The sequence below is a fragment of the Suncus etruscus genome, chromosome 15 (assembly GCF_024139225.1).
Source record: "Suncus etruscus isolate mSunEtr1 chromosome 15, mSunEtr1.pri.cur, whole genome shotgun sequence".
NCBI classification, from domain to species: Eukaryota; Metazoa; Chordata; class Mammalia; order Eulipotyphla; family Soricidae; genus Suncus; species Suncus etruscus.
The window spans coordinates 43,080,923-43,098,754 of NC_064862.1; the positions used below are offsets into that span (position 1 = coordinate 43,080,923).

A 17,832-nucleotide genomic window follows, 5' to 3' on the forward strand; every position below is an offset into this window, starting at 1 on the left:
ATGCAGAAGGTCGGTGGTTCGAATCCCGGCATCCCAAATGGTCCCCTGAGCCTGCTAGGAGCGACTTCTAAGCATAAAGCCAGGAGTAACTCCTGAGCGCTGCAGGTTGTGACCCAAAAAACAAAACAAAACAAAAAAATTTACAGGGGAGCTTTTCTTATATAATATGATTTTAGCCAAATGTCAATGACTAATCTTTAAAAAAATTTTTTTGAGAAGGATCAGAGTGGATCCTGTACAGTGGATAAGATTCTTAACTTATAATAGATCACCAGGTTTAATCCCAGGCACCTTATATGGTTCAAAATGAAAAAAAAATATTTGGAGTTCTAACATATAAAATATTTGTTACATTCAATAAAACTTCAACAAGTTACATTCAGTGAAATTTCCTCAGAGAGAAAATTATTGCATAATTTAAGTGAGAATTGGATATATTTATGCAGTATAAGGTACTGCTGCATTAGTTTAAACAGGACTGCATTTATCCTAGTTTCAAAAGAAATTTAATAAAAACTTTTATTTACTAATATCACATTATTATTATTATTTCATTGTTACAGAAGGAAGGAAGGAAGAAAGGACGGAAGGAAGGAAGGAAGGAAGGAAGGAAGGAAGGAAGGAAGGAAGGAAAGGAAGGAAGGAAGGAAGGAAGGAAGGAAGGGAGGAAGGAAGGGAGGGAGGGAGGAGGGATGGAGGGAGGGAGGGAGGAGGGAGGGAGGGAGGGAGGGAGGAAGGAAGGAAGAAGGAAGGAGGAAGGGAAGGAAGGAAGGAAGGATGGGAGGGAGGGGGAGAGGGAGGGAGGGAGGGATGGGAGGGAGGAGGAGGGAGGGAGGGAGGGAGGGAGGGAGGGAGGAAGGAAGGAAGGAAGGAAGGGAGGAGGGAGAGAGGGAGAATAGAAAAGGGAGAGAGAACAGAAGGAATGAAGGAGGGAAGAAAATTAAAACAGTATCTCTTATATTTTTTTGGGGGGGGGCCACACCCGGTAATGCTCAGGGGTTACTCCTGGCTATGCGCTCAGAAGTTGCTCCTGGCTTGGGGGACCATATGGGACACCGGGGGATCGAACTGCCGTCCGTCCAAGGCTAGCACAGGGAAGGCAGGCACCTTACCTTTAGCGCCACCACCCGGCCCCAAAACAGTATCTCTTATAACAATTTCACTGTATGACTATTAAAATTAAACTGAGTACAAAATATTAACATTGTGCTTAAAATAATCCCACCCAACACATTGCTGCAAATAGTACTGTACCTCTTATAACAATTTGCCTGTACAGATTATCTTATATATGAGTAGAGAATATTAACATTGTGCTTATAGAAATCCCACCCAATACAGTATTAAATTGCTTGCACATATTTGTTTTATACTTGTGTTTAATTCAAGTTAATAGATAAGTACCTACTGCAGGGAAAAATAAGAAACAAATATAAACAGCTAAAAAAATCATACAATTTTGTAAAAAAACAAACATCTATTATTATTGAAATAACATGGCCATAGTTTCTGAAAACACAGCAGCATTAATAATTCAACATGAAACACAATGCCTTAATTTTTTTCCCTTGAAAAAAAAAAGAAAGAAATGATTGACCAATTTAAGGCACTTAAGACAGAAATTCTTTCTCGAGGTCATATATAGATGGACGGCTAGTTCTGCTCTTCATCCTACACAGAGGCACTGTGCTGTCCATCTTCTGCCCTTCCACATCAGCATCCAATAAGGAAGGCATGTGAGATTTAGTTCTGTCCTTGTCATCAAGGGAACAGTGAGCGGTTGGCCCTGTACCATCCACTACCCAGTGAGTTTGTAAAGGAAGTGGCTTTGTTCTCCATGGGAAAGTCTGTAGAGAATCTGAAGACCTTCTCAAGGAGTAGGAGCCAGAAAGAGGCACACTATTGACAGTTCTCCGTTGTTCAGTAAGGACGGTACTGGGCAGGTTACTGTGAGGACTATTTGATGAATGGGAAAACCCCAAACACAGTTCTGGTTGTAGTTTTGGGACTTGATTAGTTGAAACAATAGTTGCACCAGCTAGTTAGGAAAGAAAAGAAAGTGTGAAATTAGAGAGGCAATAACTTCTAAAACAATGAGTATAAAAATAAATTACAAGGATGGTAACACAGCTAGGTAACTGCTTCAAATAGTACAGCAGTAAGGCATTTGCTTTTCATGAAATCAATCCAGGACAAATGTGGTTCAAATCCTGGCATCCCATATTGTGCCCCATGCCTTCCAGGAGTGCTTTCTGAGTGCAGAGCCAGAAGCAACCCCTGAGCACTGCCAAGTGTGACCCAAAAACACAACCTCCCCAAAACCACCAAAAACCAGAACATAATAAAAATAAAACAGGATAGAAAAATAATTTAACCATCCACTTTAAGTGGGTGAAATGTCTCATTGTCTAATTATATCTTAATAAGTTTTTAAACCAAAAACAAATAAAACAAACAAATACATAAATAAAGTCAAGGGATAAAAGCACTGTCCCAGAAAGGAAAAATTGGTTTAATTTATACAAAATGCATTTGTAAACAGTTACATCACTGAAGTGTATATAAGCACTATAATGGACATTATATTTTGTTTATAAACAGTGTAGACTTCAAAACTAGACTACAGTAAAATTAAGACTTAAAAAGTATGGTTATTGTGATTAAATTTTACTTTCAAATTATACTCTAAAATAATAATTAAAATAAGAAGTTTTAACTTAAAAACAAATAATTGTAGTAGAATGTCTGTCTTGAATACAGGCAGGGGATGGGGGGGTACTGGGAGGGGGAAATGTTACACTGGTGAACGGCGGTATTGTTTCCAACTGAAACCCAACTATAATCATGTTACTTAAATAAAAAATATTTTTAAGGGCCCGGAGAGATAGCACAGCGGTGTTTGCCTTACAAGCAGCCGATCCAGGACCAAAGGTGGTTGATTCGAATCCTGGTGTCCCATATGGTCCCCCGTGCCTGCCAGGAGCTATTTCTGAGCAGACAGCCAGGAGTAACCCCTGAGCACCACCAGGTGTGGCCCAAAAACCAAAAAAAAAAAAAAAAAAAAAAAATATATATATATATATATAATTTTAAAACATGAAGTTTTTACATGACTTTATACTTTTGTTGTTTTGAGGAAATTACTTATTGCCACTTTAGAAAATAAATGTTTTTATAATTAAGAAAAGACTGACCTCATAGGGGATTACAGTGCTAAAATTTCTCCTTGCGCAATTCTAAATTACTTACATTCTACAGATTTACAAAAGGGTATTGATTAAACCAATTAACTTTAAAATATGAACAATAATCTGAAAAGAGTCTATGCACAGTATTTCAAGAATTACAGGAAAAGATCATGAAAGCAGTTTCAGCTTTTTTTTTTTTTTTTTTTTTGGCTTTTGGGTCACACACCCGGCAGCACTCAGAGGTTACTCCTGGCTCTACGCTCAGAAATTGCTCCTGGCAGGCTTGGAGGACCATATGGGATGCTGGGATTTGAACCACCATCCTTCTGCATGCAAGGCAAACGCTCTACCTCCATGCCATTTGTCTGGCCCCACAGTTTCAGCTTTAATACAGCTTAATATCCACCCCAGTAGAACAGAAAAGTGAAATAGTAGGCAACCAGATTAAAAAGGGAGGTTAGCTAGTGCAATTTTAGTTCCAGTTCTTCCACGAATTACTGATTTTAATTTGGGGGAAATAACCTCTTCTATAACAGAAAGGTTTTGGACAGTTTTTCCTCAGAACCTTTTTTTTTTTTTAACATGTATGTGATATTTAAGGTGTTAAAAATGTACTGATCATTTGCTTAGAATCCATATCATAAAGCCAAATAAAAGACTAGAGTAAAATTCAAAGATCTACCCAAACAGAACAAATAAGATATATGCAGATATCCATCCAATTTTACATTGTTTGTCCAACTAACGGGACTTACTTGGAGTCTGGATGGCATTTCCATCAGACATGGTCCATGTGAGACATGTTGCTCTTTCCTTAGAAGAAACATCAGGCAAATTCCCACATGCCTGCTCTGTGGAAGTTGGAGAATGACTTTTCCACCTATTAGGATCAGTTACAAGTCCTGGCATGCAGGCTGGCTCATGACTACTTCCTCCGATGGCAGGACAAAAATCTGCAGTTGGCATCTTGGGGTCATAAGTAATATGTGTGCTGTCCTCTAATGAATCTTCTCCATCAGTCTGTAGCAAGCATTTTGTGGAGAGAGCCGGCATTGACAGAAGGCTCACAGCACTTGATGGAGGGACCCAGGGTGAGTTGTTGTTCCCTTCTCCTGTAGTTTGTAGCCTCCTGGAAGAACTGGCAGTGCTTCGGGATTTGGGGGCCCACTGGAAGATTCCATCACGTTTCTTCCTTTCTTCTTTGAGTAACAGTTCTTCAGCAGTCTGTGCTTTATTTAGATACCTGATATCCTGTCCCAAAGCCACCGATGCCAGTAGCATGGTGCAGCCATACAAAGCAGACTCTGTTTTCTTCTTCTGAGGGGATCTACTCAGACTATTTGTAGGGGTCACCTGAGGAGTGCAAGCTACAGGGCTCACAGAAGTTCCCTCCTCCCACTTTTCAGACTCCACAGGATTTTCTTTCTGGCCATCTTTCCAAAGAGATAGATCAATGTAGGCTTGATTCGGAAACTTCATTTGTTTTGGTTTTCTGTGTTCTAATCCTTCAGGGGAATAGTTTGGTTCCTCACAAGTACCTGAATAAAATATAAATATGCACATGGTAGTATACTTTTATAGTAAAATCACTTAAATTACAGTCTTAAAGAAATAAATCTAAAAATGTAATCAATAAATACTCTAAATCTAAGCACATGTAGTACTTCTTTAGTTTAGCAAATGATTTATCCCGGTGTTCTTAACCTGAGAAACATTGGTCAAGGTTTCTTGCAGAGGAACACAAAGTTTCATTTCTAGGACAGTTTCTTCATACACAAGGGGTAAAGCAAATCTTGTAGAAATAAAGTCATAAAGAGACCTGAGAACATAATACACACATACACAAACATATACAAATACACTTCACAATTGCATAAAATGTGCCCCTTTCCTCAACTAATTAAATACATGTGTTACGAAAAACTGCCATACAGCAGATTGCTTGTTCTCAAAGTGTTCCTGGCATCATCTGGAAACTTGTAGAAATGTGAAGTTTTCATTTACTACAGACCATGCAGGCCACTCTAAAAGGAAGATTCTCCAAAGGGATTAAGAGATTAAAGAAACCTTAAAGGGTAACAAGTTCTAATTTTTACCATTAGGTGCTTCCAACAACGAATGAACAAAACTATAAAATCCTATTAAATCTGGTGTCTAAAACCATCTACAATTAAAACCTCCAATAATTCTGCCAGAATTAGGTCCTACTACAGTTATGATACTCTGCAGCTACACAAGTTGGCACACAGCCTTTCTTCCAAACAAAACCATGCTCTTCCCAGTGATGCTTCCTCTTCGCAAGCCACCTTCTTCTGTCCATCCATCTACTTTCTAACACCCAATACAACATATTCCTTTTCCCTCAGCTCTCTCAGAATACCCAGCTGCCAATTTTCCCACAGGCAGTCCAGCTTCTATGAAACCCCTCAAGCAATGAACATCTTTCAGCGTCTTCAATCCAGTTACTTGTATATAAATCAGGTGTGGAATGGCTGCAGATGGTAAGCATCCAAACCTTTGACTTTTTATCTCATAAGGACTTAAATAAATCCCTCTGAATAGATGGAAATCAAAGTAGGCAGAAAATGCCTTCTGTTGAACCAAAATATAATATATCTAATACATAACAATCTGTTACTTTAAAAGCCTGAGAATTCTGTCAACAAGTGAAATTTGTGTCCACTTCCCGATTTCCTCAGTATGCTCCTGTGGGCTTGCATATACCTTTCTAGCTCAGTATGAATAACTTTCCCCTAAAGTGGTCATGGACCAGCACTAAACTGATCATAATCTTTTCCAGTTTTTCTAACAGACATCAGGCATTTGAAGCCCTAACCAAGGGATACACACTCATTATCTACTAAGATCAAGTCATTTTAAGATTAGACAATAAATATTGTAGGATTGATCATATTGGATACTGAGACTAGATTAACAAAAAAAGATCAAGTTCTTCATAGAGATAAAATTCCAATTATGAAATGATAGAAAACACATTCAATTAAGGTGCCAATAAATATAAATATGAATTTCATATAAGAGCTATAAATAAAATTAAATTTAAAAAGAGCTATGAATAAATGAAAATGGGACATATGGGAAAGAGCAAGATAGTTTAATTAAATGTATCCAAAAAAGGCTTTTGAAAATAAATGTACAAGGCAAAAATTCTTCAAAGGATAGGTTTATGAGGGATGAGAGAGTTACCTTCAGGCTGACCAGACAGCTGAAAGTCTTGTTTCAAGAAACTTTAAAACCCTTCAAATGAACCACAGAAATAATGGAGAGAAAGCTGAGTCAGCCACACATATTCTTTTATTACAAGGAGTTCTAATAGGATCAAAATATTCTTAGAAAGAATACAGAGGATTAAGAGAAAGAAAGCAAGAAGACTTCTCAGATTAATCCCTTTATCTAGACAGCCACATAAATGTACTATAATTAGAAATAATAACTTTAATATTATAATTATTTTTCATTAGGCTTCAAACTATGGTTGACAATAAATTTTAGTGTGTAATATGAGAGGGGAATATCTTACCTTTAGAGGTAAGAGAATACAACAAAGAATTTGACAGCAGAATATAGTAATCCAAAAATAACAAGAGCATTTTATGTACTTATGTATTTATCAAGGTCTTTGTACTGAAACACATCTTCCTGATACAGAAGAAAAAAAAAAACTGAACATGAGTAGTGTGAGGCAAGAGTGCTTATAAAATTAAGTCTAATCTTGATAATACATTCATAAGTTTAATGTCATGTTTTGATAAACATCTTAATTTGACTATTGTATCAAAGGGCTATTAACAGGGACCAATCATTTTTCTTTGTTAGTAACAATTCTTTTTTTTTATTTTTTATTTTTAATTATAAGAACAATGATGCAAAGAAAGAGGACAAGGTAAAGTTACAGTGGAAGGATAATCACCCATAAACAGAGTTCTCAGAAGAAATCCCCATGCTGACGCCTAAATTTTGAATTTACAATCAAAGAATAGTAAGAAAAATAGAACAGAACCCATGTACAATTACTTTGTCCACAAGTCCCCAGATTGTAGTACATTATAACATTTCTTAGCAGTACACAAAGCAATCTAAAGCCATGAAATGTTAGTAACAATTCTTGATAGTTTTTCATTAGTTTCCAGAATTCTTTAACACTTTTGAACTGAATATTGAACAGCAATTCCAGAAAAAAAAATTTAAGGATATTACTATGTACTCTCTTCAAAAAGTAGTTTTCACTAGTTAACTGTCTTACTAATATTTCAAAGTAGCAATATAGACCAAAAAAATTACCCCTTAAATTCAACCAGAATTTTACGGTATCCATATTTTCATAATATCTGCTATTAAACTAATTTGTTCCTGCATAATTCCTTCTGACACTAATTTTTTCTGTCAAAAAATAAAAAGAATGAATTTCAAATTAAATCTGTGTAGCCTAATAAATGTAAGTATAAAAATAACTTCTAAACATAAAGGTATAATAAGCAAAGCTCAGATTATTACTATAAAGTAGTATTTTGCTAATTTCCCCTAGGCTTTTGAATGGCAAAAAGATTAATAAAATTTCTGTAAATGTTCAGATGTTGTTTAATTCAAACAAGTTCTATTTCCTGAAGCATATTTACCTGATTGCTCCACAAATAATGAAGTCAATGGCACTGTTTTCTGATTTTTTATTATAAGAGTTGACCAAGGACTGTTGCCATCTGAGAGAGGTCTTATTCTATAAGAGAAAGATAATAGAACTACATAACAACGTGACATGCAAATTAGGGTTTACTAGATATATGCCAACAATATTTTCAAGAAAGCAAAGAGAATACATCTGTACTTTGTTTAAAGAGTAACAGAGTAAAACTAAAACCTTAAAATGTGATAAAATACATAATTTTATCAGTACTAAATAACAATAATTAGCATTATGAACTCATCCTATTAATTTAGATTTGTATATTCTAGTAGCTTTTTTTTGGGGGGGGCCACACCCGATGGTGCTCAGGGGTTACTCCTGGCTGTCTGCTCAGAAATAGCTCCTAGCAGGCACGGGGGACCATATGGGACACCGGGATTCGAACCAACCACCTTTGGTCCTGGATCGGCTTCTTGCAAGGCAAACGCCGCCATGCTATCTCTCCAGGCCCCTCTAGTAGCTTTTTAAAAGTTAAATCTGACCATAAGCAAGCTAATTTTGTTTTGTTTTGGTTTGGGTTTGATTTTTGGGGGCCCAAGCCCAATGCTCAGAGATTACTTTTAGAGGGCCTCTAGGAGACCCATGAGGTGCAGGGATTGAACCCAAGTCAGCCATGTACAAAGAAAACACCTCATAATATACTATACTATCTTTTTACCTCCTCCCACATAACCCATTTTAAGACAGTTACTGCTGTTCATACCTATCTACACCAGAATACCTCCAGATATCACATACATACCTTTCTTTGCAATCAGTTCTTTCTTTAATTTGAATTGAGTTTGGTCCCCATGTACAACCTTTCTTCTTAAAATTCCTTTTTAAATCTTCAAACTCTTCCTGTCGACAGACCATGTTCCTTCCCCAAGTTTTATTGCTTTCGTCTGAAGTCACTAAACAGAGAACACTACTCATTAGTTATATTTAAAAAAAAAAAAAACAACCAACTATTGTTATTATGGTACCAGCATTCACATACGAACATACTAAAATGCTAATATACTTTTCATGCACACAGCATTTCATCACCATACTCATCAGAGAGCCTGTTTCCTTCTACCACTACTTAACTAGCATTTTTTAATTAAAAAAAAAAATCTCCCTTGAAAATGCATCTAAAAAAAGGAGGAAGAAAAGAAAAGAAAATGCATGTCTCTCTCTTTCACCTTACATTTCTTTCACTAAAACCACTTTTGCTTCACTAAGAAAAAGCAAAGTTAATGAATAAAATTAGCTACAAACTACAGCTACAAACTACTATAGCTGAGAGTTATATTTAATTTTAGTAAAACAAAAATAAGCTAACTGAACTTAAAGCAAACACTTAAACCTTAAAACACTTAAAACAAACTTTGTATGCTAAGTTTTTCAAAGCAGTTTGTTCTTTTTAATAAATATTGTAGATTTTAAGAATTTCTTCTCTACATTGTTAAGTTGTATTTCAGTTTCTGTTTTACTGAAACATAGTTGACATACAATATCTATAGGTTTAAGGATTATAGTATAATATTTGTCCTGAATATATTACATGACTAGCTCAGTAATTTGTTTACAGATTACATAATCAGATATAGATACAAAAGCATGCAATATTAAAAGTTTTCCTTGCAACAAGAACTCTGAAGATTTATCTAAATAGGGTTCATATATATCATGTATCAGTGTTAACCACAATCATCTCATTGTACATTATATTCACTATTTCTTTTTTTTTTTTATTTTGGATTTTGGGCCACATCCAGTTACGCTCAGGGGTTACTCCTGGCTATGCACTCAGAAACCACTCCTGGCTTGGGGGACCATAAGGGACACCTGGGGATTGAACTCCAGTCCGTGCTAGGTCAGACTTGTGCAAGGCAAACGCCTTACCACTGCACCCCCACTCCGGCCCCCAATATTTCTTTTTTTGTTTGTTTTTTGATCCACATCTGGCAGCTCAGGGGTTACTCCTGTCTCTGCGCTCAGAAATCGCTCCTGGCTCGGGGGAACATATGGGATGCTGTGGATCGAACCTGCGTCTGCCCAGGTTCACCCGTGTGCAAGACAAACGCCCTCACTCTGTGCTACTACTCCAGCCCCTCACTATTTCTTATTTTAACTACAAATTTCTAGATTTTAGTCATCTTCCTTCAACCGCTATCCACCACATACCTCTATTACCTATGAAAATACCGTATTTTCCGGCGTATAAGACGACCCCCTAATTTTGCAGTTAAAACATAGGTTTAGGCCTATATTCGCTGTGTCAGACAGAACGTTCCTGTGCTGCAGCTGTATGTACCACAGTGAGCCAATCACAACAAGTAAAGGTTCAAAGGTTCTACTGTAATAGACTTCCTCTCTGACTCTGGCCAATCTGAGCAGGCTTTTGACAGTGCAGATTCGGGTCCAGAACATTGTCTAATTTGCTTACATAAAAAGTCTTCTTGGATTGGCTGAGTTAGAGAGGCGATCTGAGAAGCCTTGCAGTGATTGGTGCAGGATCGAGTTGGAAAATTCGTTTTGTGGCAATATTCAGACAATTTTCGTTTAGCAGCATATTGAAACATTTTCTGGGATATACTCGGCATATAAGACGACCCCCTAATTTTGCAGTTAAAACTTAAGTTAGGCCTATATTCGCTGTATCAGACAGAATGTTCCTGTGCTGCAAATGTATGTACCACAGTGAGCCAATCACAACAAGCAAAGGTTCAAAGGTTATACTGTCATAGACTTCCTCTCTGACTCTGACCAATCTGAGCAGGCTTTTGACAGTGTAGATTCGGTCCAGAACATTGTCTAATTTGCATGCATAAAAAGCCTGCTTGCATTGGCTAAGTCAGAGAGGCGGTCAGAGCAGCCTTGCAGTGATTGGTGCAGAACAGTGTCTAATTTGCATGCATAAAAAGCCTGCTTGGATTGGCTGAGTTAGAGAGGCAGTTGGAGTAGCCTTGCGGTGATTAGTGCAGGATCGAGTTGGAAAATTCGTTTTGTGGCAATATTCAGATAATTTTCGTTTAGCGGCATATTGAAACATTTTTCGGGATATACTCGGCATATAAGACGACCCCCAATATTCGATTGGCTTTTTTTGTTTCAAAAGTCGTCTTATATGCTGGAAAATGCAGTATATTTTTCTATGAATTTTTATTTCCTTTATTACAATGCTTTCATGTCCTATTCATCTTGTTAAAAATAGCAGGATTTCCTTGCTATTCGAATATTAAAAACAATCACGTACACCACTTGTGTTCTGTGTGGATAGCCATACATCAAAGGACAATTAGGTTCTTTTCATGTCTTGACTTTTGTAAATAATGTATAGTAACCTTGACATAAGTGCATATGTCTTTTCAATTTAGTGCTTTTGTTTCCTTTGGATATATTCCCAGAAGTAGAGTGCTAAACCATACAGTATTTATATTTCAAACTTTAATTTTTAGAGAAATCTATAGTTTTCTGAATATTTTGCTAAACAGAGATAAACAAGAGAGGAGTGGGAGGGTTACTGATGTTTTTAGCTGGTATAAATCATCTCCTTGAAAAAATTAATTCTCAAAGTTTACTGTTCATCATGATAATCTGTTAATGGGACTTATGCCAGGGGTATACAATGATAGTAGGTCGCTGAAATAACAAGAATTTGTGATTTACCTTTTGTGCCATTTGATTCTGTTCAATAGGGAAAGGGTGTGTTTAGCCATAACTTTAATACATCCATTATAAGACATACCTTGAACCTAACATTCTCAAAAGATTAATTATTGAACTCCTCTCTCCCTCCCTCCCTCTCTTCCTTCCTTCCTTTCTTCCTGATTACGTCAGGTGGTGTTCAGCACTTACTTATGGCTCTGTGCTATTTGCTTAGGGATCACTCCTGTTCTGACTTGGAAGACTATATGGGGTACCAGGGATCAAACACAAAGCAAGCACTTTATCTGTGATCTCTTCAAACTCCCTTTCTTGTCCTATTCTTTGTTTTGTTTAGTTTTGGTCTTAGTTTTTGGGCCACACTTGACCAGAATCACTAATGGCAGACTTGGGAATCATAAGAGGTGTCAAAGATTGAACTCTAGTTATCTGCATACAAGGCAAACACCCTACACCCAACACTGTACTATCATTTTGGTTCCACTTTTTCTTATTCTTAAAGGCAAGTGCCCACTAAATATAATATCATGCAACAAAACCAACTACTACAGAAAAAAAAAAAAAGAAAAGAAAAAATGAGAAAATATTTTGTGCTAATATCAGATCGTGGCTTCTTTAAAAGAGGTGATTTCTTTGCACACTGATAAAATACCTTGATTTTATCTTAAGTCAATGATAATTAAAATATATAGTCCCTAAGTTTAACTATCCTTTAAACAATTTTGGAGAAATCACTTTTAAAAATTCAATTTCGCACAGGAAACCATATGGGATGCCGGGATTTGAACCACCGTCCTTCTGCATGAAAGGCAATTGCCTTAACTCCATGCTATCTCTCCGGCCCCTCAATTTCATTAAAATGATTCCAAGTTCTCCCATTACATTCTTTGTTTCAGTTTCAATAGTTTTTTCTTGTTTTATTTCACTGCTTTCAGAATTGACTTTACTAACTTTAACTTGAATTTACTCATCTTTCCTAATATTTTGAGGAAGAAATATGCCCAATAACATCTACAACTCAATGTGTCATTATTCATTCCCCTAAATTTGAGGTATATATATATATATATATATATATATATTTTTTATTTTGTGGTTTTTGGGTCAAACCCGGCAGCACTCAGGGGCCATTCCTGGCTCCAGGCTCAGAAATTGCTCCTGGCAGGCACGGGGGACCATATGGGGCACCAGGATTTGAACCGATGACCTCCTGCATGAAAGGCAAACGCCTTACCTCCATGCTATCTCTCTGGCCCCAAATTTGAGGTATATTTAAACATCTCTGACCTACCTGGGGGAGACATACAATAAAATATGTTGCAAAAAAAAAAAAGACAAAATAATGGCCTCAAAGTCAAAAAGAGCTTCAAGGAGCAATAGAATCAATAACCATAACACCTGTCCATACATACTGAATTTTTGCCATGCCAAAAGATACTATTCCATGTGATTTACGTTAACCCCTTTAAGACTCTCGTCCTTGGTTTTCAGAAATGAAACATAATGAGTTTTAAGAACTTTCCAAAAGTCAAAGCACTGTAGAACCAGAATTGTAATTCAGTCCTAAACACTGTGGTTTCAGAGTTCATGTTTTAACTGTCATGTGATGTATACTGAATAGTAGAAATGATAGTATAGGGCCCGGAGAAAAAGCACAGCGGCGTTTGCCTTGCAAGCAGCCGATCCAGGACCTAAGGTGGTTGGTTCGAATCCCGGTGTCCCATATGGTCCCCCGTGCCTGCCATGAGCTGTTTCTGAGCAGACAGCCAGGAGTTACCCCTGAGCACCAGCGGGCGTGGCCCAAAAACAAAAACAAAAAACAAAACAAAACAAAAATGATAGTACATTTATTCTAGCAATCAGAGGAAATACAGAAACAAAGAAAAAATATCTTGAAGATAACCTGCATCAGAGGTTTGATTTGGTTCAAGATAAAGAAATTGGGGGCCGGAGAAATGGCTGAAGGACTTTCGAGCATTTTTTATGAAGATAACACCAAAATTAAGTATGACCATCAAACAAATATGAAATTACAGACCAATATATAATTACAAACCAATATCCCTAATGAGCAAGTATTTTTAATACTAAGGATACATATTTGTTTTGTTTATTTGGTTTTGGTTTTGGGACCACAACTAGTGGTGACCAGGAGTTATTCCTAGCTCTGCACTCAGGACTCATTCCTAACAGTGCTCAGAGGACCATATGAGATGCTGAAGATCAAACTTGGGAAAGATGCATGCAAGACAAATGCTCTATTCACTATACTATCACTTCAGCCCCTTACTAAGAATATTTAAGGGCTATGATCCTCAAGAAAACTTTAGCAAACAAAATTCAATAATACACTTAAAATATTATGTATCTGGCTTTAAATTGCTTTGTGTACCACTAAGAAATGTTATAATGTACATCTGGAGACTTGAGGGACAAAGTAATTGTACATGGGTTCTGTTTTATTTCTTCTTAATGTTCCTTGACTGTATGTTCAAAATTAAGGTGTCAGCAATGGGATTTCTTCTGAGGACTGTTTATTGGTGATTGTCCTCCCACGGTAACTTTACCTTGTCCTCTTCCTTTGCGTCATTGTTCTCATAATTAAAAATAAAGATAAATAAAAAATAAATAAAATAAAATATGATGTACCAAAATCAAGAGGGGCTTATCCAAAGGATACAAGCCAATTAATATACAAAAATCAGCAAAAAATAATTATATGATCACATAATTAATTAGATATAGATAAAAGCATTTAACAAGAATCAATATCCTTTCATAATAAACACTTAAAATAAATGGTAGAATAATTTTAAAATAATTTAAAAATAAAAATGGTCAAAACAATGAAAAGAAAGAACATGAAAATTGGTATTCAGTAGAAAACATGCCACCTGATGGGGCTGAGATATCTAGGGAGGGAGCAATGACTATGGTGAAGGGAATAACTCCACCAAGAGAAGGATGCGGTACTGATAGGTAAAGTATTAAATCTAAAATCCAATCAGCAAACAGTACTGTAAAAATCACAGTGCAAAAAAAAAATGTCTCTCTTATAGAATCAGACTGATCGTTGGGAAGTAAAAGAGAATAGGGGGTGTTGTGAAGGGAAATGGACACTGGTCAAGGGATTGGTGTTGAAATAGATTATACCTAATGTCAAATCAAAAATAGCATTGTATAATGCATCTTATGATGTGTGTTCCTAAACATACAGGTAGCCTCCTCCATCACTTGTTTTCTTCAAATACCTTTTTTTTTCCTTTCTTTAACTCAGTTTTATTTATTTGTTCTATTTTTTATAAATACATATTTTCTCTATCTTCACCAGTTTTGGTGCTGTTTGGTACAAAAACCAAGAAAACATCTTGCCGGGGATAAAAGCTCTGATCAAAACCAAACCCCAGTATCTGTGATCTGTCATCCTTATCCAGAATAGCACCAACAATACAATATGATACTATATTTTTGTATAGTAAAGATTTTTTTTTTTTGCACAGTAAAGAAAGGGGAAAACATAGACACAGAAACTACATCTTATCTTCTAAGGATAAGAACTCACACGTTTTATAACACAAGGGTGCCTCCCATCCTGGACATATGTCATGTGGATACAACTCAGTCTCCATGAGACTGAGCAGTATTAATTCAATCTCAAACCCCAGATCCCAGATGTAGAACTGATAGAGCTCCCTGCAACAACACCAGGAACTAAGCTCCGTTGGGAGATATACTTGTGCCAATGTTAATATGACAATGAGGACAGCGAGGAAATGACAACTTGACCAAAGACCAGGAGGTCCTATCACATCACCTAACACTAAGTGGAAATCAGAAGATGTATCATCCTTTGAACTATGAAAATAAGAGCACTAACTACAGAAAACTGACTTTGACAACCGTGACTGGGCAAAGCTTACCTTGGGAGCAATAAGGAAAACCCTACCCTAGGCTATATCCCAGAACTCTTACAAAAATCAAGATTTCCTAGTACAGAGGCCCAACTTTGACAACAGAGACTGAGCAGAACCTTTGGAACCATAATATCCTAGGGGCTGAGCAAAAACAGGGAACACAAGATATAGAAGACTGGACACAACAACTAAGATGGAACAGAACTTCTAGAACTGTAAAGACACTATCCTAGACCTTGTCCTATGACCTGCGCAATTAACAAGATTGCTAGCTACAGTGGCCTGATTTTCTCATCCACAACTGAGAGAAAATTTTTCTGGCACCACAAAAAAAAAAAAAAATCTTGGGAAATGGTAATGAGTATATATGGAGCCAGTGGTTGTTCCCATGAAAGTATGCTTCAAGAGGGGAGAAACCCTGAATCTCTTAGGCCATGGGAATTCCCTTTATTCCCCAATACTTACTGTGCCTATGCAAAAAAAAAAAAAAAAGTGGGGGTAACACCAAATCCTGCCACTCCAACACTTTTTCTTGTTTTGTTTTGTCTGTTTTTAATATGATTTTCCTTCTTTTTTCTTCAACATTTTTCTTTCTTTTTCACTCATGTGGATATTATTTGGTGATTTTTTTTTTTTGCTGGGTGCATTTTTCTTTTCTTTCTTTTCTCTCTCTTTTTCTTTTTGTGGTATTTTTTCTTCTCTTTTCCTTATCCCTTTTATCTCCAACAAAATCACATAACTTGAATCATTAAGCCTCATAAATTGAGGGGGAAAATGATGATACCAGGAACAGTCATATAAACATGTAGTGAAAATAAAAAATGATCAGACTTGAACACCAAACCCAAAGTCAATGACAACAGAATAGATACCCAATCTACAACAAGCTGTAAAGTGGAGACCAGCTACACTAGTATTCTGGGGGGTAAAAGAGGGAGATATGGGATACATGCTGGGAACAGGGGTGGAGGGAGGACAATACTGGTGATAGGAATTCCCTTCATTCATTGTCACTATGTACTGTAAATAATTCTGTGAAAGACTTGTAATATACTTTGATCACAATAAAAATTTATTAAAAAATAGCATTGTAATTTTATGGTGACTAAATTAAAAATTTTAAAGGATGAACTTATACATCAACAATAAAAATTATCCCATCACAACCATGAGTGCTGGAGAGATACCAAAGTGGGGTAAAGTATTTGCCTTGCATGTGGTTGGTCCCAGCTTGGTCCCCGGCACTTTATCTAAGTATTCCAAGTGTGATTCCTAAGCAGAGATGGGTGTGCTCAAATCCCCCTTCCTCACTATAAAATGAACTGAACAGACACGTCACTAAAAATGCATTCAAATGGTAAAATTGCTCATCATGATGAATGAGTAAATCAAAATATAATGCAAGTAACACTTTACATATGTGAAAAAGGCCCTTATCAAAAGACTAGAAGCAGGTATTTACAAAGATGTATACAAAAAATCATTTTGTGCAATGTTGGTGGAAATGTAAACTGATTCAAAAGTAAAAAAGAATGGTCATTTCTTAAAACATTAAAAATAGATCTATCAAATCATATCCCATAGCCACCACCATGTCTATTCACTGGCCATCTTCATAAATTCATTTTATTCCCAAAAGAAATGCACACCAAGCTGCAATAAAGAGCATTTTAGGGAGTAGGGATAAGCCCAGTCTCTGCTCTGCCTTGGAACCTGTACCCATAACTCACAATCACTACTTGGCCATTAGCCCAACTTCAGTGTTTTATCACTGATTTCTACAGAGATGCTTAACTGACCAAATCTCCAGGTATGCTGGTATTTGAGCTGAGCTCAAAAGGACTTTGTTAGTGTTAATGCAGGCACGCTCCCACTGTCTTTTCGTACTTCCAGAAGGTCTGACAGTTAAAAACATGCCCCAGAGCCACCCCATATCAGTTACAAAGCTTGGAATGTGGCCACATATGTGTATGTGATGATGCTACACCTCCAAATTTTTCAATATCGCCACTCCAGTAGGTAAACACCAAATTAGATGTCAAAGTAGCACTGAAGCCACCTAATGTGGCTTCAAAACCAGAAAGATCAACTTGCAACAAATAGCTTAGTAAACATTTAGTCAATGACCTCGTGTGACAAGTAATAATTTTTACAAATTTTCTTGTGCTGTTGTTCTTTATAATTTCATCACTTACCTATAAACAAGCACTATGAAGTATTATATTATATTATATTATATTATATTATATTATATTATATTATATTATATTATATTATATTATATTATATTATATTATTATGCCTGCTCAGTGAGCAGGAATGAGGGGTAAAAATTTGGAAAGAGTAGTGGAGGGAAATTTACACTGGTGGTAAGATTGTTGTTGGGACATGAAAT

General features: G+C 36.5%; 1 protein-coding gene across 1 annotated transcript in view; it reads right to left on the bottom strand.

Moving 5' to 3' along the window:
- Positions 1–1,610: 1,610 nt before the first annotated feature.
- MAP3K21 (mitogen-activated protein kinase kinase kinase 21) overlaps positions 1,611–17,832 on the bottom strand; it is a 77,229-nt gene continuing 61,007 nt past the window's right edge. The window contains 4 exon segments of the mRNA XM_049788092.1: positions 1,611–2,038; positions 3,944–4,726; positions 7,826–7,923; positions 8,633–8,783. Of these exon segments, the coding sequence (XP_049644049.1) occupies positions 1,611–2,038; positions 3,944–4,726; positions 7,826–7,923; positions 8,633–8,783 (1,460 nt within the window).